We start from the raw sequence: 24811 nt of genomic DNA, 5'->3' as shown, positions 1-24811 counted from the left end.
GTTTAGAAGAGATCTTCTAACTTACTGACCCTGGCCAGGTGTGGTGGCTCATGACAATAAACCCAGCAATTTGGGATGCTGAGGCAGGATGACTGCCTGAGCCCAGGAGATCGAGACCAGCCTGGGCAACACAGCAAGAACTTGTCTCTACAAAAAATAAAAATAAAAAATTAGCCGGGCATGGTGGCAAGTGCCTGTAGTCCCAGCTACTTGGGAGGCTGTGGTGGGAGGATCACTTGGACTTGGGAGGTCAAGGCTGCAGTGAACCATGATAATGCCACTGCACTCCAGCCTGGGCAACAGAGTGAGACCCTGTCTCAAAAAACAAATAATAATAATAATCAACCCTTCGATTTCTTTCTCTTTTTCTTTTCTTTTTTCTTTTTTTTGAGACAGAGTCTCGCTCTGTCGCCCAGGCTGGAGTGCAGTGGCGCAATCTAGGCTCACTGCAAGTTCCGCCTTCCGGGTTCATGCCATTCTCCTGCCTCGGCCTCCCGAGTAGCTGGGACTACAGGCGCCCGTCACAAGGCCCGGCTAATTTTTAATATTTTTAGCAGAGATGGTGTTTCACCATGTTAGCCAAGATGGTCTCAATCTCCTGACCTTGTGATCTGCCTGCCTCAGCCTCCCAAAGTGCTGGGATTACAGGCATGAGCCACCACACCTGGCTGAACCCTTCGATTTCTTTGTCAAAATTTTCCATTGCTACTTTCATGCTATACACATGTGAATATGAACATAGGATCTGAAAAGCAGCAGCCGCACTTGAGTGCCATGCTGTGGTCCCACCTAGGCTGGCTACCAACTACATTTAGATGACAGCAACAAGCAGCAAAGTTTTAAGCTCTCCTTTTCTCGATTTTTCATCTGATTTTGTATTAATCTGTGCCATAATTAAAACACAAACTCAGTATTTGTCTCTCACAACATAAAGCTTGAGGCCCTGTTTGCTTAGCAAGCTCCAAGATCAGATTCCACCCCGAAATGCCCCTCTTAGCATCTATTTTCTAGCAGACTGGAAGGTGCAGCAAACAAGTTTCCCTCAAAGCACCACCACCTGAGCTGGCACCTTTCAGGACAACAGACTCCGTAGGTGAAGTACAGAGACCTCACACCCACCAGATGGTCCTAACAGCCCAAGTGCACCCAGGTACTGGGTGATCAAGCAAAAAATAAGACCTGGGACCGACATAAAGACTTCTTTTTACAAAGAGAAATCACAACTGCAAAACAACTATCTCAATCTCAACAAAGCAGCCTTCCAAAGACTATCTTAAAATACACATATAACTTTTAAAATACCAATAATGAGAGATTACGAAGAGTTCAACTGGGAGAACTCTGTCCCTAGAGCTCTAATATCATGGATCGCCAAGGGAGGCTGCTACATACATGCTTCCCAGAACTGGACAATAACCAGTAAAAGTGGAGAGCAGCCGAAAGAATTAGAAACCTTCCTATTTTAGAGCTGTATATCATTCTAGCCCTCTAATCATTCTCGACTAAAACTAATTCTCAAAAGGGCTCCTTACCTCCAGCAAATCAAAATATTTTTAATAGTTCAGCTACCTCTGAATCCAGAGTGGTCCTACGTGATCTTCCAAATTTCCTTTTGCCTCTTATCTCTTCCCAAAGGGATAGTAATTAATTTGAGAAGCTTGCCATAGTTAATATCCACAGGGAATAAAGTGTTTAAGTTGTAAGTTTTACATTTTACCTTATCTTAATTATAACAGTATTTTTTTAAAGGAAAGAATGGTAAATGTTCCCATATTTATAACTGCAAGGGAAAGCCAAAGTCTAAAGGAGATTTCTTCGAACTACAGGCTGCAAGTCCTTCAGGATTGCAAAAAATCGATCCTATGCACAGCTGACTATAAATAGCCACCTTCCTTCCTGCCTCCTCTAGTCTGCAGCCACCACGATAGAAAGAAAAAAAACCCCATAGTCCAATGTGCATCTTTCTTGGCATCACTGTGAGGCATGAAGCAGCAGGGTAAATGGAAGGAGTAGATTTTGACATCCGGAAGACTTGCGTTCAAATTCTGACTCTAACACTTACTAGCCGCAGAGCTATGGCCAAGCGACTCATCCTGTCTAAGCCTCAGTTTTTTATCTGAAAAACAGGAAAAATCATATTTCGGATCTAACATGACTGGTTCATGGATCCAATTAGATAACCCTGTAAAACTGATACTACACTACAGCAGGGTTTCTCAACCTCGGCAGCATTTGGGGCGAGATCATCGTCGTGGGAGCTGTACTGTGCCATGTAAGATGTTCTGCGGCATTTCTGGCCTCCACCTTCTAGAGGTCAGAGGCATCTCCTAAGTTGTGACAGTTAAAAATGTCTCCAGGCAGCTGGGCACAGTGGCTCATGCCTGTAATCCCAGCACTTTGGGAGGCCGAGACGGGTGGATCACCTGAGGTCAGGAGCTCGAGACCAGCCTGACCAACATGGTAAAACCCCATTTCTACTAAAAATACAATTAGCCGGGCGTGGTGGCAGGCACCTGTAACCCCAGCTACTCGGGAGGCTGAGGCGGGAGAATCGCTTGAACCCAGGAGGTGGAGGTTGTAGTGAGCCGAGATCGCGCCACTGCACTCCACCCTGGGCAACAAGAGCGAAACTCCGTCTCAAAAAATAATAATAAAAAATAAAAATAAATAAAAAAAAAAAAGTCTCCAGGCATTGCCAAATGTCCCCTAGGGGAGAAGGAAGGGTGCAAGACAGGCTCCAGTTTAGAGCCCCTTACTAAGTATTTAATAGAGATAGGCTTCTTGCCCTCCTCCCATCTACCTAGTCCTCTGAAGAAACCTAGGGATTATTCCAGACGCCTCCCTTTTTCTGTACCTAATCAATCATAACCAAATCCAATGGAATCTGCCTCCTAAATACCTCCTGCCTCATCCCCTGGCACATTTCACCATCATCACCACCGTTTCTGCCTGGATAGCTCGTGCAACTGCCTAGGGTTGTCCAACTCAAATCCAATCTCCCCGAAGCTGCACAGTGAGCTTTAGAAAAGCCCAGATTGCCAGGCCCAACGGCTTGCACCTGTAATCCCAGCGACTCAGAACACTGAGATGGGAGGATTGCCTGAGACCAGGGGTTCGAGACCAGTCTGGGCAACACACTTACTAATAAGAAAAGCCCAGACCTCAACAGGTTTCTCCATGTGCCTCAAACAATATAGTCCCAGCTCCTTGATGAGGTCCACAAAGCTGTTTACATCCAGCCACTTCTTCCTTTGGCTTTTATGGTCTGGCCACTCAGGCCTCAGCTGTGCCTTCCCCACCCCAACCCCACCCGACCAACCCCTGCTTGAAGCACTCCCTGACACACCACAGCGTGATGGTTCCACTCGGGGTGTCTACATGCGGACTGCTTGTTCAAGTTCTGGCTCGGCCACTTACTAAGTAGTTCTGTGACCCTGGGCAAGTTATTTAACCTCCTTGTACCTCAGTTTCCCTACCTATAAAATGATAGCACCTACCTCAAAGGGCTATTGTGAGGATTCATGTTAGTTTTTTTAAATGTTTATTTTAATTGATGAAAACTGTATCTGTTTATCATGTACATGTTATTTTGAAATACGTACACACTGTGGAATGGTTAATTTGAGCTAGTTAACCTATGCATTACCCCGCATACTTACGAAGTTTGCATACAAAGAACATTTAAAATCTACTCTCTGGGCCGGGCGCGGTGGCTCAAGCCTGTAATCCCAGCACTTTGGGAGGCCGAGACGGGCGGATCACGAGGTCAGGAGATCGAGACCATGCTGGCTAACACGGTGAAACCCCGTTTTTACTAAAAAATACAAAAAATTAGCCGGGCGAGGTGGCGGGCGCCTGTAGTCCCAGCTACTGGGGAGGCTGAGGCAGGAGAATGGCGTGAACCCGGGAGGCGGAGCTTGCAGTGAGCTGAGATCCGGCCACTGCACTCCAGCCTGGGCGACAGAGTGAGACTCCGTCTCAAAAAAAAAAAAAAATAAAATAAAATAAAAAAAAAAATCTACTCTCTGGGCAATTTTGAAGAATACGCTGTTACTAACCAGAGTCAACATGTCCCATAAGAGGTGAGTTTGTTTGTGCAGCACATTTACATCAACATCTAGCCAAGTGACAATTTCATGGACGGGATGAGGTGGGCTGGCAGATTCCAAACTTCCTAACACTGCTGTCACTCCAGGGGAGCAGTGACATCTCAGTTTTCTAGGTCTGCTGTGGTTTAACACCTGGGCAAGGAGGACACTGCCCTTCTTAGCCAGGCAGCATGGATCCTGGAGTCACAAAAGAAACATCGGTTTCAAGCAGATGCTCCGGTATTGGTAGTGGCAGTTTCAACACCTTCTTTGCCCTTTCAAGAGCCTCTGGGGGAAAAAAATGGTGTAAGGCAATCAAACATGAGTCTGCAACCTTCTTCTGTGGAACACATTCGCCTCTCTTGGGGCCTAGAGAGGAGGGGAGTCTTTTCACTTAGAATTTGAGGAAAGAGAATAAAGAGTAAAATTCTCAGTAATGACACAGACTAGAAAATAGGCGGAGGGGCTGAGCATGGTGGCTCACACGTGTCATCCCTGAACTTTAGGAAGCCAAGGTGGGAGAAGTGCTTGAGCCCAGGAGTTAGAGGCCAGCCTGGCCAACATACGGCGATCCCATCTCTTAAGGAAAAAAAAGAAAGAAAAAGAAAATAGGAGGAGTAATCTATATCGCACAAACAAATTAGAATTCAAAAATACATTAAAAAGATGTTTTTTCTTTGACCAACTGACCTCAAGATTGTCTAACCTGAGATCATCACTTGAATGGAGTAAACCATCAAGGGGTCTGATTCGGTGCTTGGGACTGGAGATAAATCATTGGGATGTGGCTGTTGCTCTGAAGAGGTGCCTAATCTATATGAGACAGGAACACAAACAAATAATCCTTCATTGCTGTCAGTGAAGTATTCAGTAGAAGTAACCATGCAGGAAGGTGCCTTTGAGTCTGGGATGTGAAGAGGGATAGTTGGAGACACAGAGTGCCCAGCTTTGAACAGTGACTTCTGAGCTGACTCTTACATAAAAACAATAAAATGCACTAACAGCTACGATTCTGGATGCCCAGGCTTCATTGGTCCCTGACCCCTGTCCAGGCCTGTCTCTTCAGTGTGACAAGTACTCCTGTGCTACCCCAAATTCCTTCAGTGGATTCCTTCTCTGTTGAATTCATCAGATTCAACTGCTGTTGCCTTAAATCAAAACCCTATCAAAGATTTTGTATCAAAGAGAAGATGTGGTACAAGAAACTGGAATGGCTGGGAATGGGGAGGTACTGGTTCACGAGTATGGCATTTCCAGTTTTGCAAGATGAAAGAGTTCTATGGCTAGACGGGGGTGATGGCTGCCCAACAATGTGCATGCATGTAGTGCCACCAAACCATACACTTTAACGTGGCTAAGAAAGTTAATTTTGTCATGTGTATTTTACCACCTTTTTGAGACGGAGTCTCACTCTGTCGCCAGGCTGGAGTGCAGTGGCACGATCTTGGCTCACTGCAATCGCCATCTCTCGGGTTCAAGCGATTCTCCTGCCTCAGCCTCCCGAGTAGCTGGGATTACAGGCTCCTGCCACCATGCCCAGCTAATTTTTGTATTTTTAGTAGAGACGGGGTTTCATCACGTTGGCCAGGATGGTCTCTATCTCCTGACCTCGTGATCCACCCTCCTCAGCCTCCCAAAGTGCTGGGATTACAGGCGTGAGCCTCTGCACCCAGCCTTACTACTATTTTTTAAAAATTGCTTTAAGAAATTGGAATGGCTGAGTGAAGGGAAGTGGGTACTCAGAGTCCCACAATCCCAGTGTGGGGAAGTTGCTCATTCTTGATACGCCAGAGAGCAAAAGCAGAGTGGGTTAAATGGCCCCTCTTGTCTGTTAGACCCAAACTGTGTGGCTCTTCATTCTAGGCTATTTTTAAATTGCCTCAAGGCAGATGCGGTGGGGATTAGCGGGGCTGTGGGACTTACTGTTAAGACCCAGGAATTCCCAGAACCAGAGACTTCATCTAGATAAGATCACTGGCTGCCATTACCAGCCCATGGAATTGACTAGACGCAAAACCCAGAGCCTGAGTTTTCCTGGGAGCAGTTTTGCCAAAGACATTCTCAGTAAGGCTGGAACAAGCCTGTGGCTATTCAACCCGAAGACAACCAATCCTGAAGCCCCAGACTAATGCCAAGCAGCACCCAAGAAAAGGAACTTTGCCAGTGCCTACCCCATCCAGGTGCAGCTGCAGAGGACAATGCCCAAGGGAGATTCTCACCCTGGACAGACTTCAGCAGAGGCAAGCTGCCAGACCGGCTGACCAAAGCAAACGCTCCCAGCTGTTCCTGTTCAGCCAGCTACCCCACCGTGAGTGTCTTATTTTCTCCTTCTCCAAATAGAAGGTTCATTGTAGTCATCCTGTTCTTTCTTGCCCATTGTAGGTTCAATGTTTTGAGAGAGCAGATAATTTAAAACAAACAAACAAAAAAAAAAAACCTCCTTTCAGGTGTAATATTACCCAGAGATCCTTGCAATACGTAGATGCATATTCGGGTTGCCTCCCTGGGGAAAGGGAGCATGTGCATTTCACGAAGCCAGGGGCATTTCTGAAGATGGACATACTATCCAAGGTGTGGAATGCAGGGTCACCATACACCAGCTCAAGAGGTAAGGAAAAAAAGGTAATTCTATCTCCTCCTTGCCACGGCAACTGGTTGCAGGATGAACAGATCTCAGCTTCTGTGGGCCCTGAGACACAAGAGAAGATTTCCTTAATTTTAAGAGAAAGGCACAAGAGGCCTTTCTCTTTCCTTTACAAGTACATACTTAAGAACAAAAACAAACAAACAAACAAACAAACAAACAAAAAACAGGCATAGCTCTGGCTGGGCACAGTGGCTCACACCTGTAATCTCAGCACTTTGGGAGGCCAAGGCAGGTGGATCACTTGAGGTCAGGAGTTCAAGACCGACCTGGCCAACATGGTGAAACTCCATCTCCATTAAAAATACAAAAATTAGCTGGGTGTGGTGGTACATGCCTGTAGTCCCAGCTACTCGGGAGGCTGGGGCAGGAGAATACTTAAACCCAGGAGGCGGAGGTTGCAGTGAACCAAGATGGTGTCACTGCACTCCTGCTTGGGCGACAGAGCGACACTGTCTCGAAAAAAAGTAAAAAAATTTAAAAATGCATAGCTCTGTCAGTGGCAGCCAGCCTAGGACCAAGAAGCCCTGGAAAGAGCCAGGCTGTAGAAGGGAAAGCAGAAAAAACAATGAACCTGGTTCCTAAAGACATCCCTGAGCTGGTCCATTTCCTTACTGTCTAAGTGAACATTTCCTAATTGAGACATCGTAACTAAATACCACAACCAGTTCCCATGACAACTATCAATTATCTTTCACAATTTATGGGCCACCATAAAACATGAATTGAGAAGGACCAACTCAAGCCTCACAATTCTAAGACGCCATCAACTGTCAGCTGTCACTTTTTGGGGGTGACGGGAGTGGAGGAGGATGGTGTGAGTACAAGAAATCTACCAACACTTTAAACACGTACCAACTATAACATGAATTCAGAATTATTAAAAGGCTGGGGGAAGGGGGACAAGGACAAGTCTCTGATTAAATGTAACATGGTGTTTGTCAACTCCACCCTTCTGTTTGGGAAGAGATATACTCTAGGTCACACCCAACAGTGGCTGGATATTACAAGTCAGTGGAAAGAAACAAAGAAGAGCCGACCGCTCACAGGTGAGTATTGCTATGTATGCAAAGCTATCACTCTGACACCTAAAACTATTCAACACCTAATAGAGTAATGAGTAACTCAAAACCTAAGAAAACAAAAACAACGAGAAACGGATTTGAGTCTGATCACAGGAGACAATTTCCATAGCACACACAAAAAATTTCAGAGAACCCAAAACACTACTAGCAATGTAAATTACTTTCACGCAACTGAAGTGCACAGAAGGACAGAAATTCAAACTTCAAGTGTCCACAGTGGAGGGAAATGAAACATCTATTTTGCAAACTGCAAGTGGGGAAAAAGAAATACAATTTACTAGCCATTTTTTTCTTAAAATAATCCTTACTTTATCCCTCCAACTCCCAACGTAGTGGTGAGCTCCTAACATGAAAATGACCTTGTGATCCTTAGATACAAAACACAAGGCGGACCCTAAATAAATAAATGTTCCACTGAACAAACACCATATCAATATTTGTACTGAACAAGTACTATAACGTTTCACTTGAAGCTTGAAGTACGTGCCTTTCGGGGATTTTTAAACTCAGTTTTAAACTTTTATATTAAGAAAAAAAGATTTATTGTAGAAATATAGACAACACATGTAAGCAAAACACGAGACAATAAAAAACTACCGATAATCCCCTTTGCTCAAAGATAACCTCCATTAACATGCTGGAATATATCCCTAGTCAGTTTTTCCTTTTTCTTGTTTTGTAGAGACAGAGTCTCACTATGTTGCCCAGGCTGGTCTTGAACTCCTGGGTTCAAGTGATCCTCCCACCTCTATCTCCCAAAGTGGTTCAGATCACAGGCGTGAGCCACTGCGCCCAGTCCCTAGTCATTTTCTCTACATGTAAACACTTTTACCCACAATAGGGTTCTACTCCATCCACTGTCTTATAACCTACTTTTTCTATTTAATATGATACTGCTGACATCTTCATGGTATTATTCTTCAACACTGCCCCACCCCACTCATCACTCCCACAGCTGCAGTATACTCTTCTGTACCTCACTTCTCGAAAGGAGGAAAAGCTCTTACTCCTGGCTTAAAGTGCTCTCTCTAGTAATAACACAAATAATATTCACTGAAAATTAAGGTATTGATTCCAAAGGCACGGCACATGCCAATTTCTCAAGAATCAGCATAAGCATACTCTAGAATTCAAAGTCAACAGGAGAATTTCAGCTCCCTGTAGATGTAGCTCAATCCAAAAGCCACATTCATTTATCTTATGGAATTAACAAGTGGGGAGGAAATACAGACAGTTTGAAACTTAAAAACCAAGTTACTGACAATAGTTATGGCTGCATCCAATTGTCACACACAATGCACAAAGCACAAAAGGAATAAGAGCAAGAAGAATAATAGGAAGTGAACTGATTGTCTTTGAAATGATGTCTCCTTCTGTTGCCCAGACTGGAGTGCGGTGGTGCAATCATTACTCATCGCAGCCTTGAACTCCTGTGCTCAAATGATCTTTCCACCTGGACCTCTCAAGTAGCTGGGACCACAGGCATGTGCCACCATATCCAGATAATTCTGGTTATTTTTAGTACAGATGGGGTCTCACCGTGTTATACAGGCTTTGCTTTTTCTTGAAACCTTGCACTCCTTCCTCTACCCAAAACAAACTGGGCAAGATGAAGTCAGCATGATGAGGACACCCAAAGACAACTCACTTAATAACTGAGAAGGAAAAATAGAGACTAGCAAAGAAAGCAGAAGATTCTCCACAAAGTCCCATTCTTCAGGTTCTCGGGGTAGTCAGGAGATTCGTAAGTAAGTTTGTGGAGCCTGTCACGCTGTGGGACACAAACACACGTTTCCCCATTACTAAACAGTACTGAGTGCTTACTAAGCAAAGTAATTCTCTAAATAGATTAGGATTACTTGCATTTTCTGAAAAACCAAAGTAACTTCTAGCATTAAGAAAAAAAGAACTTACACATGTAAATAAAACTAACCCATTCAACACAAACATCTTCAATTAAACAAGAAAAATTGATAGGGTCTTCATCTCCTATATTACCTCTGACCCAAAGTCTGCCCTCACAGGCTTCCTCACATTAGTGACATTCAACACTCACTTGCCAAAACATAAATCTAAAACTTAACATCACAGAGATCAGGTTAAAAAAAAATGATTAGCTTTGCATTTTCCAACATTCATTCATAACAGAAGTTCAACAGAGGCAACTCAGTGTGACCTCCGGTCAGCTAGAGAAGCACTGGTCATGGTTCCCAAGTGCACTTCTCACTGTTACAACAATCTCAGCATTTACCCACAATGGGAATTCCAGCTTTACTACATGCTTTGAAATATACATTATAAGACATGATCCAAAATTGCAGCCAAGGAGACCAAGAGCTAAGCCTTGATTCAGGGTGGAAACTAGAAATTAATTAGAATGTAAAAATTGTTGGCTGGGCGCAGTGGCTCACACCTGTAATCCCAGCACTTTGGGAGGCCGAGGCAAGCGGATCACATGGTCAGGAGTTCAAGACCACCCTGCCTAACACGGTGAAACCCTGTCTCTACTAAAAATACAAAAAAATTAGCCGGGCGTGGTGGTGGGCGCCTGTCGTCCCAGCTACTCAGGAGGCTAAGGCAGGAGAATGGCATGAACCCGGGGGGCAGAGCTTGCAGTGAGCCAAGATCACGCCACTGCACTCCAGCCTGGGCGACACAGTGAGACTTCATCTCAAAAAAAAAAAAAAAAAAAATTGTTAACACAGGCAAGTCCAGGGGGTGGAGATGCAAATCAGGCCCTCGTCACCACACCACTGGGTCCCCTCAAGACAGGGCACACGGTCTCTGCCTGGTAGACAGGAGGTGGAAACATGCCGGAGCCACTTAAATAAGCCATCTACATGTCACTTCAATGTGCCTGGGAAATCACTGGTCCACTGCAGCCCAAACAAAGTGACAGGTAATGGGACGTCACCCAAACCAGCAAAAGGACAGTTCCCTCGGTTTGTTCATGCTCTTCATGGGACCACTATCCTTACAAGCCCTTCCAAGTTCCACCTTCACAGGATAGATTTCACATCACAGCTTTTTTTTTTTTTTTTTTTTTTTTTTTTTGAGACAGTTTCACTGTCACCCAGGCTGGAGTGCAGAGGCACAATCTTGGCTCACCACAACCTCCATTTCCCAGGTTCAAGTGATTCTCCTGCCTCAGCCTCCCAAGTAGCTGGGATTATAGGGACATGCCACCACGCCCGGCTAATTTTTGTATTTTTAGTAGAAATGGGGTTTTGCCACGTTGGTCAGGCTGGTCTTGAACTCCCGGCCTCAAGTGATCTGCCTGCCCTGGCCTCCCAAACAGATAGGATTACAGGCATGAGCCACCATAGGCGGCCACATCACAGCTTTTTAAACTTTAAAAAAAAAAAAAAGAAAAACTCACTTTTGAATGGCCCTTTTCTTTTGGTGAATAGGAGGTATAAAAAGAATACAAAATCTCTTGGTAGATGTCTGCCTGCCAAGAAGTCACCAAACACTGAATGTGATGACAGCAAGGGAATCTGAGAGCCTTGCCATTTAACTTGGTGAGTTTTGAATCAATACAGGACTGAAGTCAGGGACAAAAAGTCGACTGGGGTGTCAAATTGAAGCTAGTTACCCCAGATACACTTACATAATAAGGCTTTTCTCACCTAAAGGCATTACAATAATCACCACTCGGGTTCAAAACGAAGTATTACAATCACAGTGAGATTCTACTACTCATGAAATAAGAGGCCCAGATCTTTATACCACCGACCACCAAACGTCCTGCTAAAACTTCAGCCACAATTTTGCATCAGGAATCAAGAATGTCTCTGCTAATCAAACATCAGTAGTTGTCATAATTATCAGCTCCTTCTCAGAGTCAGTAACAGAAAGTTATGGAAGGGTCCACACAGCAGAACTAGGACTATTTAGGAAGTCTCTACTAAATCTAAATCTAGTTTCTAGTTTTCTAAATCTAGTTTCTTTATTCTCAACTCTAAATTATGCTCTCATTTCCATATTCCAGCAACAAGCAACACCCAAGCCAACAGTAACATTAAACAGTGAACAGTACAAACATTGCCACCTATAGTCTGAAAATGAAATACATTTGTTTATATTGTGACCTGGAAGAGAAACAATGTAAAAACAGAAAGTAACATTTTGTCATACTTCTCCCACCCTTCTTTAATCCTCCTGCCCTAATACTTATTGTCACCATTATATTATTTATATATTATTCTAATCCTCCTTAGCATGGACTACCAAAAGATCAACACATAGTTTGCTTTATCGCCAGTTAACAAATATTTCAGTAAGACAGAGCCACTTATTCAAATACCAGCAACATCAAAAAGCTTGAAAACTCTTAAGTTAGGATCTCTTTTTTTCACTGCTGCTACTCATCTAAGACTGGAAATTTAAGGGCAACAATAAAATCTGTTTAATACAGATCTTGTAACTTAAAATAAAAAATTTAATTGGCTGTTAATCTATCACACACTGCCATGTTTTCATGATGCCATTTTAAACACTGCACAAGCAGACAGGTGATTAAATTAGCAATGAGCACAGTTGCTTCCTTTTGAAATGAGTGCAAAAGTAATTTAGCAGAAACTCCAAGGTACTGCTGCAATAATGTCACACTCAATCATTCTTTTATTTATTTATTTATTTATTTTTGATATGGAGTCTCGCTCTGTCGCCCAGGCTGGAGTGCAGTGGTGCAATCTTAGCTCACTGCAAGCTCCACCTCCCGGGTTCACCCCATTCTCCTGCCTCAGCCTCCAGAGTAGCTGGGACTACAGGTGCCCGCCACCACACCCGGTTAATTTTTTGTATTTTTAGTAGAGACAGGGTTTCACCATGTTAGCCAGGATGGTCTCGATCTCCTGACCTCGTGATCTGCCTGCCTCGGCCTCCCAAAGGTGCTGGTCAATCATTCTTAATATTTTTAAACAGTTTTATTGAGATGTAATTCACATACAACACAATTCATCCATTTAAAGGGTACAAAACTCAATGACTTTTAGTATGTTGGGAATTCTTCTTTGGGGTGATCTTGGCTTGTTTGCCTTTGTTTTCTGAGACAGTGTCTTGCTCTGTCACCCAGACTGGAGTGCAGTGGCATGATCATGGCTCACTGCAGCCTCAACCTCCCAGGTTCAAGCCATCCTCCCACCTCAGCCTCCCCAGCAGCCGCGACCACAGGTGCATGCCACCATACCCAGCTAAGTTTTTGTATTTTTTGTAGAGGCGGGGTTTCACCACGTTGCCCAGGCTGGTCTTAAACTCCTGGGCATCAAGCAATCTGTCCACTTCAGCCCCCGAAGATTACTCATTTTTCTGGGGAAAATATACCAGATATGTTGAGGTACCCCAGAATCCCAAAACAAGCTTTCCCAAGTAAGCTTCCCGGTGATGTGGACACACACTGCACTGAAGAAACACCTGAATACTGTGCAATGGTTTTCATTTGAATTGCATTCTGTAATGGCAAATAAACTGCAGTCATCTGAGGATCACCATTTGTCACCGTCCTCACCCTTGGAGCAAAATTCTTACTATTCTTTTTTTTGAGTTTCGCTCTTGTTGCCCAGGCCGGAGTGCAATGGCCTGAACTTCTCTGCCTCCCGGCAATTCTCCTGCCTCAGCCTTCTGAGTAACTGGGATTACAGTTGCCTCCCAACATGCCCAGCTAATTTTTGTATTTTTAGTAAAGACAGAGTTTCACCATGTTGGCCAGGCTGGTCTCAAACTCCTGACCTCAGGTGATCCTCCAGCCTCGGCCTCCCAAAGTGTTGGGATTACAGGCATGAGCCACTGCCCCGGACTATTATTATTGCGACAGAGTCTCACTCTGTCACCCAGTCTGGAGTGCAATGGTGTGCGATCTCGGCTCACTATAATCTCTGCTTCCAGGGTTCAAGCTATTTTCCTGCCTCAGCCTGCAGAGTAGCTGGGATTACAGGTGTCCACCACCACGCTCAGCTAATTTCTTTTCTTTTCTTTTCTTTTTTTGTTTTTGTAGAGACAGGGTTTCACCATGTTGGCCAGGCTGGTCTCAAACTCCTGACCTCAAGTGATCCACCAGCCTTGGCCTTCAACATGCTAGGATTACAGATGTAAGCCACTATGTCTGGCCTAAGCAAAATTATTTTTATTCCTTAAATTAAGGAAACTGATGTTCAATAATGAAATAAACAATCATAACATTCTGATTTAATAAAACTAAATATAATGAAAATTAAAATGTCAATGTCTACAAATTCCACAGACACTACATCTGTGAAGAAAATAAATTATATTCAGTAGTTTTTTTTTTTTTTTGAAACAGGGTCTCACTCTGTTGCCCAGGTTAGAGTGCAGTGGCATGATCTTGGCTCACTGCAACCTCTGCCTCCAGGTTTAAGTGATCCTCCCACCTCAGCCTCTCAAGTAGCTGGGACCACATGCACATGCTGCCATGTTTAGCTAACTTTTCTATTTTTTGTAGAGGTGGGGTTTCACCATGTTGCCCAGCCTGGCCTCAAACTCCCGAGCTAAAGTGATTCACCTGCCTCGGTCTCCCAAAATGCTAGGATTACAGGAGTGAACACTGCACCCGGTCCCTAGAATCAAATTTTAAAACAACACGTTATATTCAAGAATTTTAAAAACTGATTTTAAATGTCACCATGAAAACTAGGCCCTTTTAAGATTTGTTTCTCAAACATTACCTATATGTCCTGGGTATACAGTCTACCATCCAGCATCTAGACCCGACACAGGCCTTGGACTTGGCATGACTGGGCAAGCCTTCTCTCTCTTCAGAAAACAGCCTGTCAGCATTCACCTTGAGATCCAAGCAAAATCTAAACCACAATTTCTGAAAGCAATCTTGTCCTCACCGTTTTGCACAGCTGCAAAGATGGCACATAGGGTTTCCCAAGTCATCTCTTGAAAATACACACAGGCCCCCTTTTTAAAACTAACAACTATTCTTAATCACTTACAGATGGCTATCCAGTTGGCTATCATCTAGGACCCCAGTTCCTTCTTTGCTAATGCCTATTTAAGAGCACTTCTCTTTTCCTAGCAGTTTTCTCAAACACAGAAAAGCAGAAATCTGACTACTCGTTGACTTCAAAGTATTGAATGATTGGAGCTATTGAAACTGATGGCTTGGAGTTTTCCCAGGTTTCTAGTCACTGTAATTCATCAATTCTAAAATATCCTTGTTTTCATATTTCAACTTCTCTGAAATAAGGATGCTTCATAAGATGAACAGTATGTCGTAACTTGACAGCAATTTTTTCTCTTAGTGGTACATGAAATAGTGGCATTATCTTAAAAGTGACAGCATCTTAAAGTGAAAGAAATATGGTATCCACGCCAAAGGTTAGCCTTAAAGGTTTGTTATGAAGTGGATAATTATATGTAAATGAGTCGAAAGACCCCCTAAGACAACAGAAAGTAGTGGTGACTGCAACCACAGCACAACTAGCTGCCACATCTCAAAGAACATAATGCAAGCCACTGACTGTAACTAGGTTAGAATGTGGCCCCAATTAAGCCAGATTTTTACCATTTTCATGAAATTTCCAAGCTTTAAAACACTCTGGAGACCACATTAAGCACGGCTCCTGGTCAAATCTGGTCCAGTAGCCATCAGTTTGCAACCAGTGGTGTTTATTTCTCTTACATTATCTTGAATAATCTAGATATTAAGACCTTTCCAGGCATTTGGCAGAAAGGGAGGATTATTCAGCATGTTAAAAACTAGGCCTTTCTATTCAAAATACCTGGCTCCATAACTTATTTGTTTTGTGTCCTTATCCAGGTCACGTAACCTCTTCGAGCTTTCATTCCTCATCTGTAAATCACAGTCCAGCTCATACAGTTCTCATGAGAATTAAGTGACACAGTATGTGCACAAGGCTCAGCACTTTGCTCTCATGGCGCATCTTAAAAGTGACAGTATCTTAAAGTGAAAAACATATGGTATCCATGCCAAAAGTTAACCTCAAAGGTTGATTATGAAGTAGATAATTATATGCAAATGAGTAGAAAGACCCCTAAGCCAGCTAGCCAGCAGGGAGCTGTGGTGACTGGCACCTATAAGCAGATCTGCCACATCTCAAAGGACATAATGCAAGCTGATTGTGACTAGGCTAGAATGTGGCCTCAATTAAGCCAGATTTTTACCATTGGTATAGAAGAGGCATTCAAAAGTAGCCAACTATCGGGTTTGTATAGGATAAGGAGAGAAGGTGTCATTTATCCTATGTCAGCCTGGCCTTCATTTGTATGCCATTTGCTTCATTTTAACTACTAATGAAATTACTTAATGTCATATCTAATGTGATAAGAAGCTGCCATTCAATCCCAGTATTTTGATCAGTAGAAAAATCTTTTCAATAAATTATCCCTTTCTAAAATGGATTAAAGATTTCAGAAAGTTAGCAGTAACATTCATAAGTAAACTATGCCAAAATGCACTACAGAGTGACAAAAATAAATAAATAAAACAAAACCAAAATCCACCAAGGTCTCAAGCCAGATGCAGAAACTAGTCAAAAGTGTTCTGATTCCAAACCAAATGTGATTTTGGGCCATGGATCAGAAGTTTTGTAAACTGCTAATCCCTCCAACACCAAAAGTACTTCATCTGACGGTTTTAAATCTGGCTACCTAAAATGACATGATTTAAATCAGGATAAATATGAATTATAACTCACCAGAGAAACCTCCGCCTGAAACACACCGCAAAAATTAAATAGCACATACATTCACACAAACACAGCCCACATCTCAACCCCTTACCTTCTACAAAGTGGACAGACATCTGCCGATGATGCAAGGAACAGCACCAAAGCCTCTGCTTTGGCATCCCCATTTTCTGGGTTCATGCAATGCTTCATCAACAGCAGTGCAGAGAGCTCAACAGTCTTTATGAGCTGGGACATAACTAGGTGCACTCCAAACATATCATGCTTTTCATCAATCTCAAATCAAAATACAAATCTACTTTGAAGAAATGTGGTAGGTATGAGTGTCTACTTTGCTAAAAGGTTTATGAGGTCACTCGTCTAAATAGTGGTCAAAATCTCTTCATATGGGATATTCTGCAGCACACCAGGCCTACGAACTGAAGTGCACCCATGCTTAATACGCCTTGGAAGAACCACCCTGCCGTTTGCTTCAGCGGGCATTCTACTTTCAGAGCCTGCTAAAACCTTCCATTGGTTTTTCTTACACATACTAATTCAGGGACACAAAACAAGCTGTGCAAATTCAACAATTTGTCGTTAATATTCTACGAAGGCATTCCCTGATTCTCTGAAGGGCAACCTGACAGCATGAAACCGCCCATGAAAAACAAATGCCACTGAAATGTGAAGTCATCAAAACTGCCCTCGCTTATTTTTTCACTGGTAGGAGAAAGTTGAAAAAGGAAGACAGATGAGACTCATCTTGTGTAATACAATGTGTGTGCCACTAAATATTACCAGCGACATGGCAATAGATAATAAAAGGTGTCTTCATCACCTCTTGCTATTTCCTATACAGCCCCAAATTCCCTTCTAGCAACATGCAGGAGTGAACCCAGTCACATGCCAACACACACTCGGACTCTGTTTACATTCCAAGCTTCACTTTCACACTAGACACCAGTTATGATGATTAGTAGTGACTCCTGTAGACAAAAGTGGCAAGATGTGCTCTAGGTAGATTCTGACACTCACTGCCAATGTAAATAAAGCATAAACAACAGTGACATTAACGTGTTTTATTTATCCAGTTGCACTTCTCAAAACACTCTTAAAATCCTTTTTTCGGGGAGTTTTTACAAATAATCATGTTATTAAAACATTTTTTTAAAAGAACCTAGGATGAAATGCAGCTGTCCTCACCCCCACCTCCCCACCCCCGGCCCCCGCAATACGTCAACCCAAGTAGCCCCTTTGTTTAGGAATGTCCGTGTCTCTGCAACTCTAAGAGCTCAGGGCCTGCCCTCTACTGCCACTAATTAAATGGAGAAGTAAAGGATGCAAGCGAAAGCTCCTCAAAGAGAGAAGCCAGGAGGGAGAGAGGAGAATCCCCCGGGGTCAATGAAACAATGCTACTTTTCACCTATCCCCAGGTAGTTACACAAAACGGGAAATTATTTTACAAAAGCACAGCGAGGCAAAGTAATCACACACACAAATCACACATTATTTGCACTGTGATCATTCTTTGATCAAATAAATACATCAAGCTTTGCCTAGCACCGCTAAGAAAACAATTCATACCCCAAACACCCTTCCCACCCCAAAATACCTTTCATTCCACACTTATGTAGCACACAGGCACACACACACTATGCCAGAGTAGGAGAGCTGCAGAGAGCGGAGCCATAACGCGAGCCTGTCTCAGATAATAGCCTTTCTTCCAACCCCACCCCCATCAGGAGAGAAAGAGAGAACCTCCGAAAAGAAAGGAGGGAGGGAAAGAAAGAGAAATCGAGAAAGCCTGAATTTCCAGGCATCAACTTTTCATGAAATGCACAACCAGGATAGGAAATACCTCCCTGCTGAGTAATGCTTCTTGGGTTGTAAATTCACCTCTCGAAAGGGTAGCCAGACCTGAGCGCGCACCCCGCCAGATGGCAAACCACTCCTACCTGCTCCATCCAGCCTGCCTGTCACGCCGCGCCCGCGACAAGGGTCCCACCTCCCTTTTTGGCAGAGCAACATACCAGTAAGGGCCGAGGGTGGCTGGTCGAAAGAGGACTAGGCAGTGATTTAGAAGGACTGTTTCAAAAGGGGGGAGTGGGAGGCACGGAAGAGAGAGTGAAGGTAAAAACAAAGCCCTTTCCAGTGAAACCGACCGCCTGGAAGGCGTGGCTTATTCATTCGCTTTATTAATAAAAGAGATCAATTGAGCTTTCCTCTCCCCACCCACCCCGGAGGTGCCGGGCTTTGAATCCTCGGGAGGAAAAAAATGGCAGGGCTGCAAGCTTCCTCCCCAAGTTTCCAGGAGCACCTGCCACCAGCCTTGAACACCTCCCCCACCGAGGCTCCGAAATCCACAATCCTAGCCGTAGACTTTGCAAAACGAGGGGAGGGACACGCGCAGCGTGTCCCCCATTCCCGGCGGGATAAGCACGCACAGGCTTCTGAGCGCCTGCTGATCCACACAATCATGAGACAGAAAGTTCCAGGGGGAAATGATCCGGCTCCTCCGCAGCCCCGGGTCTCCAGCCGCGCGACCCAGACGTGACATGCATCATGGACTCCCGGGCTGCAGGGGCGAGAGGCGGAAAGTTGCCCAACAGCCCCAGGAGACGCTGTTTGGAGAGGAAGGGGGAAGAGACGAAGGGGGAAGAGAGGCGCGCGTGCCCCCTCCCTCCCCTCCCAAAAGCGAGGAGCGGCGGAGTGAACCCCCAGCTCCAAGGGCGTCGCGCCGCTTTATTTACAAACAATGCGCTCGGCTTGCGGAGGATGGGGGATGCGGAAGGACCCAAGCTCCCCTCGATCCCGCTCCGGGGCCCTCCCGCTTTGGGGCTCCTGCAGACGCCGGGTACGAGCACCCCGGGGGCGGCCCCTTTCCCCTCCCCCTGCCGGCGCGGGACAGGAACTCCCTGGGGAGTCCCGGGCAGGAAGGGGGTGCCACTCACCTCGTCTTCGGAAAGTCCATAGACCGGCTCCCCGAGCCCGGTCGCCATGGAGCCGGCGACCCGCGCGGGGTCCGAGGCGCTCCCGGCGGCTGTGCTGCGGCGCGGGCGGCCGGGTCTCCCCTCTGCCTGCAGGTCCCCCGGGTCCCGCACCCTGCCCTGCGCACGCCCTGCCGGGGAACCGGCCGGGCGCCGGCAGGTGAGGGTGCCCGAGCGCGCGCCCCGGCCGCTGCCGGCGCCGCTTCCTCCCGGAAGGCTGCGGGACCAGCGGGCCGGCGGCTCCCGAGAGCGCGCCGAGCACCCAGCGGCAGCCCAGGCGCCTCTCCCTGCGCGCGGCGGCGGCGCAGAGCCCGCCGGGCTTTCCCTCCCTGCGGCCCGCGCCTCCCTCCCGCCCCACCGCTCTCCGCCCCTCTCCGAGCCTCCTCGCGCTCCCGGGGACCCGGCTCGCCCGCCTCCTCGCTAGCGCCGTCCCGGCCCCCGCTCTCTCCGCCCCCTCCTCCGCCTCCTCCCACCGGCGCCGCGAGGGGACCCTCCCCGCTCGTCGGGGCGGGCGCACGCGCCCCCCAAGCCAATCACAAGCCAGGCTGGGGAGAGGGCCGCGGGCTGCGGGGGTAGCGGAGTTCAGCCCCACGCCCACCCCGGCCCGGGGCCTCCAGCGCGGCGCGGTGGGGGTCACCCCGCCGCTAGGCGGGTCCGCAGGGGCGTGTACGGGCGCGCTTGGCCGGCGCCGCCGACCCTCCCTCCCCTCCCAGGTTCCCTCCGCTTAGGGGAGGGGGCGCGCTGGACGTTTGGGGGCGATAGAGGCTTTTGCGAACAATAACAAAAACGCCCTGAGCGTTTCTTCCTCCCGGTGGTCTTTTTACCAAGAGCCCTGAGCTCGCTGTTAACTGTGAAAAGGGGAAAAGATGGATGTTTCTAGACCCCTTTAAATTCTTTGCAGCCCCCGCGAGCAGGACTTGGCTACATTGTCAGCTCCCGGGAGCGAGCCGCCCGGCCCGGCCGCCAGCCGAGGAGAGGCTGCCCCAGTGTGGCCGCGAGTCGCCATTGCTTGTGTCAACCTTGTAGGGAACAAAACCAACATAGCGCCCGCCCCGAGTACACACCCACCCACACGAAAACATACAGCATGGTTCTTTGAATAAAAGGCAGTTCATTTTTGAGCCGCAACGTGAAATATCAAACTCAAGCTTAAGGTTATCCTTTGCATACGCAAACGATCGAGACGTCTTATTAGCCACCGTAGGATTCTTCCCACGTCCCAGCTACTGTTTCTCTAGCAAGCAGTTCATTTAATCCTTCCGATTTATAGGACTGCAAGAAACTACTTTAAATAAGTGAAAGAAATTCGTCAGTCTACTTTTTCAGGAAGCCTTTCCTTAAATTTAGATGTTAAGTGCAGTTGTGAGTTCAAAAAGAAATAGACGCAGAACATTCCATTTGCCTTTGAAAAGGAAACATCAAAGTGCCTACTTGGGTATTACCAGGATGCATTTAGGATTTTCATTCAAGGAAGTTAAGAGAGAACTCGCGTGACCTGAAAGAATCATCTTCCTCGTTGCCAGCTACATAACTAAATATCTGCTGTTTGCCTGCTAGTTGGTTTTCAAAAGAGCACACCCATCCTACCTTAAGCTCTCCTTTGCCTCCCTGCAACATGACTGGCTTAAAACCTGTGCCGCAGAATGGGTTTCCTTTGAAGACTAAGCCCCATGGAGTCAACACTCTACTCAGAAGCCTTCTCTAGAAGTCTTGTGCCATGAAGTCCACAGTACTTACAGGCCGCAAAACCCCGAATGAAAACTATTTATGGAGGACTATTTAAAAGTCAGATTTCTGTCCATTATTTCAGTACTGAGGTTTTTCAGCCCTTTCAAACCTGCAGTCTTCAGGCCGGGCGCCGTGGCTCAAATCTGTAATCCCAGCACTTTGGGAGGTTTAGGAGGGCAGATCACAAGATCGGGAGTTCGAGACCAGCCTGGCCAATATGGTGAAACTCCATCTCTACTAAAAATACAAAAATTAGCCGGGCGTGGTGGCGGGCGCCTGTAATCCCAGCTATTCGGGGAGGCTGAGGCATGAGAATCCCTTGAACCTGGGAGGCGGAGAGGTTGCAGTGAGCCGAGATTGCGCCACTGCACTCCAGCCTGGACCACAGAGTAAGACTCTGTATCAAAACAAAAAAAAAAAAAAACGGCCAGGCGTGGTGGCTCACGCCTGTAATGCCAGCTCTTTGGGAGGCCGAGGCGGGTGGATCACGAGGTCAGGAGATCGAGACCATCCTGGCTAACACGGTGAAACCCCGTCTCTACTAAAAAAGACAAAAAATTTAGCCGGGTGTGGTGGCGGGCGCCGGTAGTCCCAGCTACTCGGGAGGCTGAGGCAGGAGAATGGCGTGAACCCAGGAGGCGGAGCTTGCAGTGAGCCGAGATGGCGTCACCTCACTCCAGCCTGGGCAACAGAGCCGGACTCCGTCTCAAAAAAACAAAAAACAAAAAAAAACCCTAAAGTATTTTGATAAACAAAAGGTACACGTGCTCTCTCTCTCTCTCTCTCTCTCTCTCTCACACACACACACACACACACACACACACACACACATTCTCAGATGCCCTTCCCTAGCCTGTGACCCTCATGGATAGGAGTCAGTGCTACCTACCATCACTAGCCAAGCCTTTGTAAAATGTGTACAGTTTATATTATAAAGGAAGAAAAGTAATTGAATAATAATGCTAGCATTTTGGGAGGCAGAGGCAGGAGGATCATTTGAGGCCAGGAGTTTGAGACCAGCCTGGGCAATATAGTGAGACCCCTGTCTCTACAAAAAATAAATTAAAAAAATTTAAAAATTAGCCAGGTGTGGTGGCATGGGCCCATAGTCCTAGCTACTCAGGAGGCTGAGACTAGAGGATCACTTGAGCCCAGAAGTTCAAGGTTACAGTGAGCTATGATCCTGCCATTGCACTCCAGCCTGCGTGACAGAGCAAGACCCTGTGTCTCTAAATAAATACATACATAAATAAATAATCAATTCTTAAAATGTGCTGAGAAAATTATAATTTCTAATTACACAGGACACTGCTTCCACATCCTGAAGGTACACAATTCCAGGCTTCGCCTTTGGGTAAGGCTATGTTATCTTGAAACTGTAGAGGGGTGTGGCAGTTTATCTTCCTGTCCTTTATCATCTACTCCCACACACCCACCACAACAGCCTATAACCCTGCACTCGGGGTCATGTCCTTGTCTTTCCCTGAGGGATGGTTATTAGGAACTATAATATGAAGCTTGCCATATGTCACTTATTGTGGGGTGTTTATAAAATCGTGATCCATTACATCAACATCCTCTGTAAGAAGACTAATAAACTAGACATTTATTTCAGATCTATGAAGAAAAGCTCTTTTGCTTTCAAGAAACTGGTAAGCTTTTGCATGGCAGATGACCAAGATTATTAAAACTGACCGTGTTTTTCTATCTACTTTGGCCACCAGGAAGCTCTGAACCAGTTTCATAGTCTTAAGCCATGAAAGAACCCATTTAAAAAAAAAATGAATCCCTTTTGTAACTATATACCAACTTTTCCCCAGTGCTGTGGTTCGCTACGCTGCACGTACATTGCAATCACCTGGGGAGCTTTCAAATAGACTAAGTGCCCAGTAACCAGCATCAGAGGCTATGATTTAATGGATTGTGACATCAGTAGTTTCAACAGCCTCCCAGGTGATGCTAATGTGCATTTAAGGCTAAGAATGTCAGCTTAGGTCAGTAGTTTCCAAATTTTGCTACACACAGAAACATTTGGGAAATTTTACTACTACTCCTTCCTGCCTCCCACTCCTAAGCATTATGATTTAATTAGTACAGAGTGCCACGTGGGCATCAGGAGCTTTAAAAGTTCCCCAGGTGGCCGGGCGCGGTGGCTCAAGCCTGTAATCCCAGCACTTTGGGAGGCCGAGACGGGTGGATCACGAGGTCAGAAGATCGAGATCATCCTGGCGAACACGGTGAAACCCCGTCTCTACTAAAAAATACAAAAAACTAGCCGGGCGAGGTGGCGGGCGCCTGTAGTCCCAGTTACTTGGGAGGCTGAGGCAGGAGAATGGCGTAAACCCGGGAGGCGGAGCTTGCAGTGAGCTGAGATCCGGCCACTGCACTCCAGCCTGGGTGACAGAGCGAGACTCCGTCTCAAAAAAAAAAAAAAAAAAAAGTTCCCCAGGTGATCCTAATGCACCACGGCCAAGTTTAGAGACACCTGGCCTAGATTTGTATTACTATTCTTTTCCTTGTCTTTTCTTTTTCTTTTCCTTTTCCTTTTCCTTTTTCCCGAGAGACAAGGTCTTGCTCTGTTGTCCAGACTGGAGATCAGTGGCATGGTCACAGCTCACTGTACCCTCAAACTCCAGGACTCAAATGATCCTCCCACCTCAGCCTCCCAAGTAGCTGGGACTACAGGAGCACACCACTGTACTTGGCTAAGGTTTTTTATTTTTTGTAGAGATGGGGTCTCCCTTGCCCAGGCTGGTCTCGAATTCTTAGCTTCAAGTAATTCTCCCGCCTTGGCCTCCCAAAGTGTTGGGATTACAGGTATGAGCTACTGAGTCCAGCCTATATTCGTTTTCCTTATATATTTTCCACCACTCTGTTTTCTCATTCTTTTTTTTTTTTTTCAACTTAGAGGAAATTACAGGTTATAAACACACTCAAACCTTTTGGGGAGTGAGGTAAACAAACATACTTAGGTGACTAGCATCATCAATCAGTTTAACCATCATCTACTCTCAAGTCTCAGATGAGTAATCCAATTTCTTTGGGGGTGAGGGAGGACAACCCTTAAAGGAAACTATTCAGCAGGTGTATCAAAAGCAATGTTTCCTCCAGTCCATTTTGCACCTACCCAACAATTATGTAGAACCTTAACTTGTAGAGTCTCCTCTAGAATTCATTTTCCTTTGTTCCCTTTGCAGGCTGCCTTTAGCATCTTAGATTTGATACTGTGGGTGTTTGGCAAATACTCTTCACTTGGATCATCAGAAACGAAAAATTAGCAAGAACAATTTTAAAGTACAATGGGTAATCACAAATAGAGAACATTTTAATGCTAAGCCTCTTTACAAATTATTGAGTTGTCTTAGCAAAACTACGTAGATCATAATCACATCTGGGCAGTACCCAAAGAAGAATAATGTCACATGTTTAAGTTTCATATAAATAACACTCGATTTTCCTCTTCAATTTTCAGTGATGATTTGTCTTCTTTAAAAAGAAGGCCTATTAAGCAGACACTTTGAAGATGGCCACGAACCTGTAAAAACTGGTATCATCTTGGAACTCAGTACCATTCCTTGACGCACAGAAACGTAACAAATTTAAGCCATTTATGAGTATGTAA

General features: G+C 45.6%; 1 protein-coding gene across 4 annotated transcripts in view; it reads right to left on the bottom strand.

The window, feature by feature from the left end:
* The window catches only part of NEDD4L (neural precursor cell expressed, developmentally down-regulated 4-like, E3 ubiquitin protein ligase), a 366704-nt gene extending 346805 nt beyond the window's left edge, over window positions 1–19899 (bottom strand). For 3 of the 4 annotated variants that reach the window (XM_025364982.1, XM_025364987.1, XM_025364984.1), the window contains exon 1: window positions 19426–19899. In XM_025364982.1, the coding sequence (XP_025220767.1) occupies window positions 19426–19473 (48 nt within the window). In that variant the 5' untranslated portion in view covers window positions 19474–19899. Of the gene's footprint in view, window positions 1–16586; window positions 17738–19425 lie in introns of those variants that run through there. The other variant, XM_025364989.1, reaches the window with a different exon arrangement.
* Window positions 19900–24811: the final 4912 nt, after the last annotated feature.

The sequence above is a fragment of the Theropithecus gelada genome, chromosome 18 (genome assembly GCF_003255815.1).
Source record: "Theropithecus gelada isolate Dixy chromosome 18, Tgel_1.0, whole genome shotgun sequence".
Classification (NCBI taxonomy): domain Eukaryota; kingdom Metazoa; phylum Chordata; class Mammalia; order Primates; family Cercopithecidae; genus Theropithecus; species Theropithecus gelada.
Note: the sequence above shows the minus strand (reverse complement) of the source record. Positions and strands in the feature narration are given on the sequence as shown.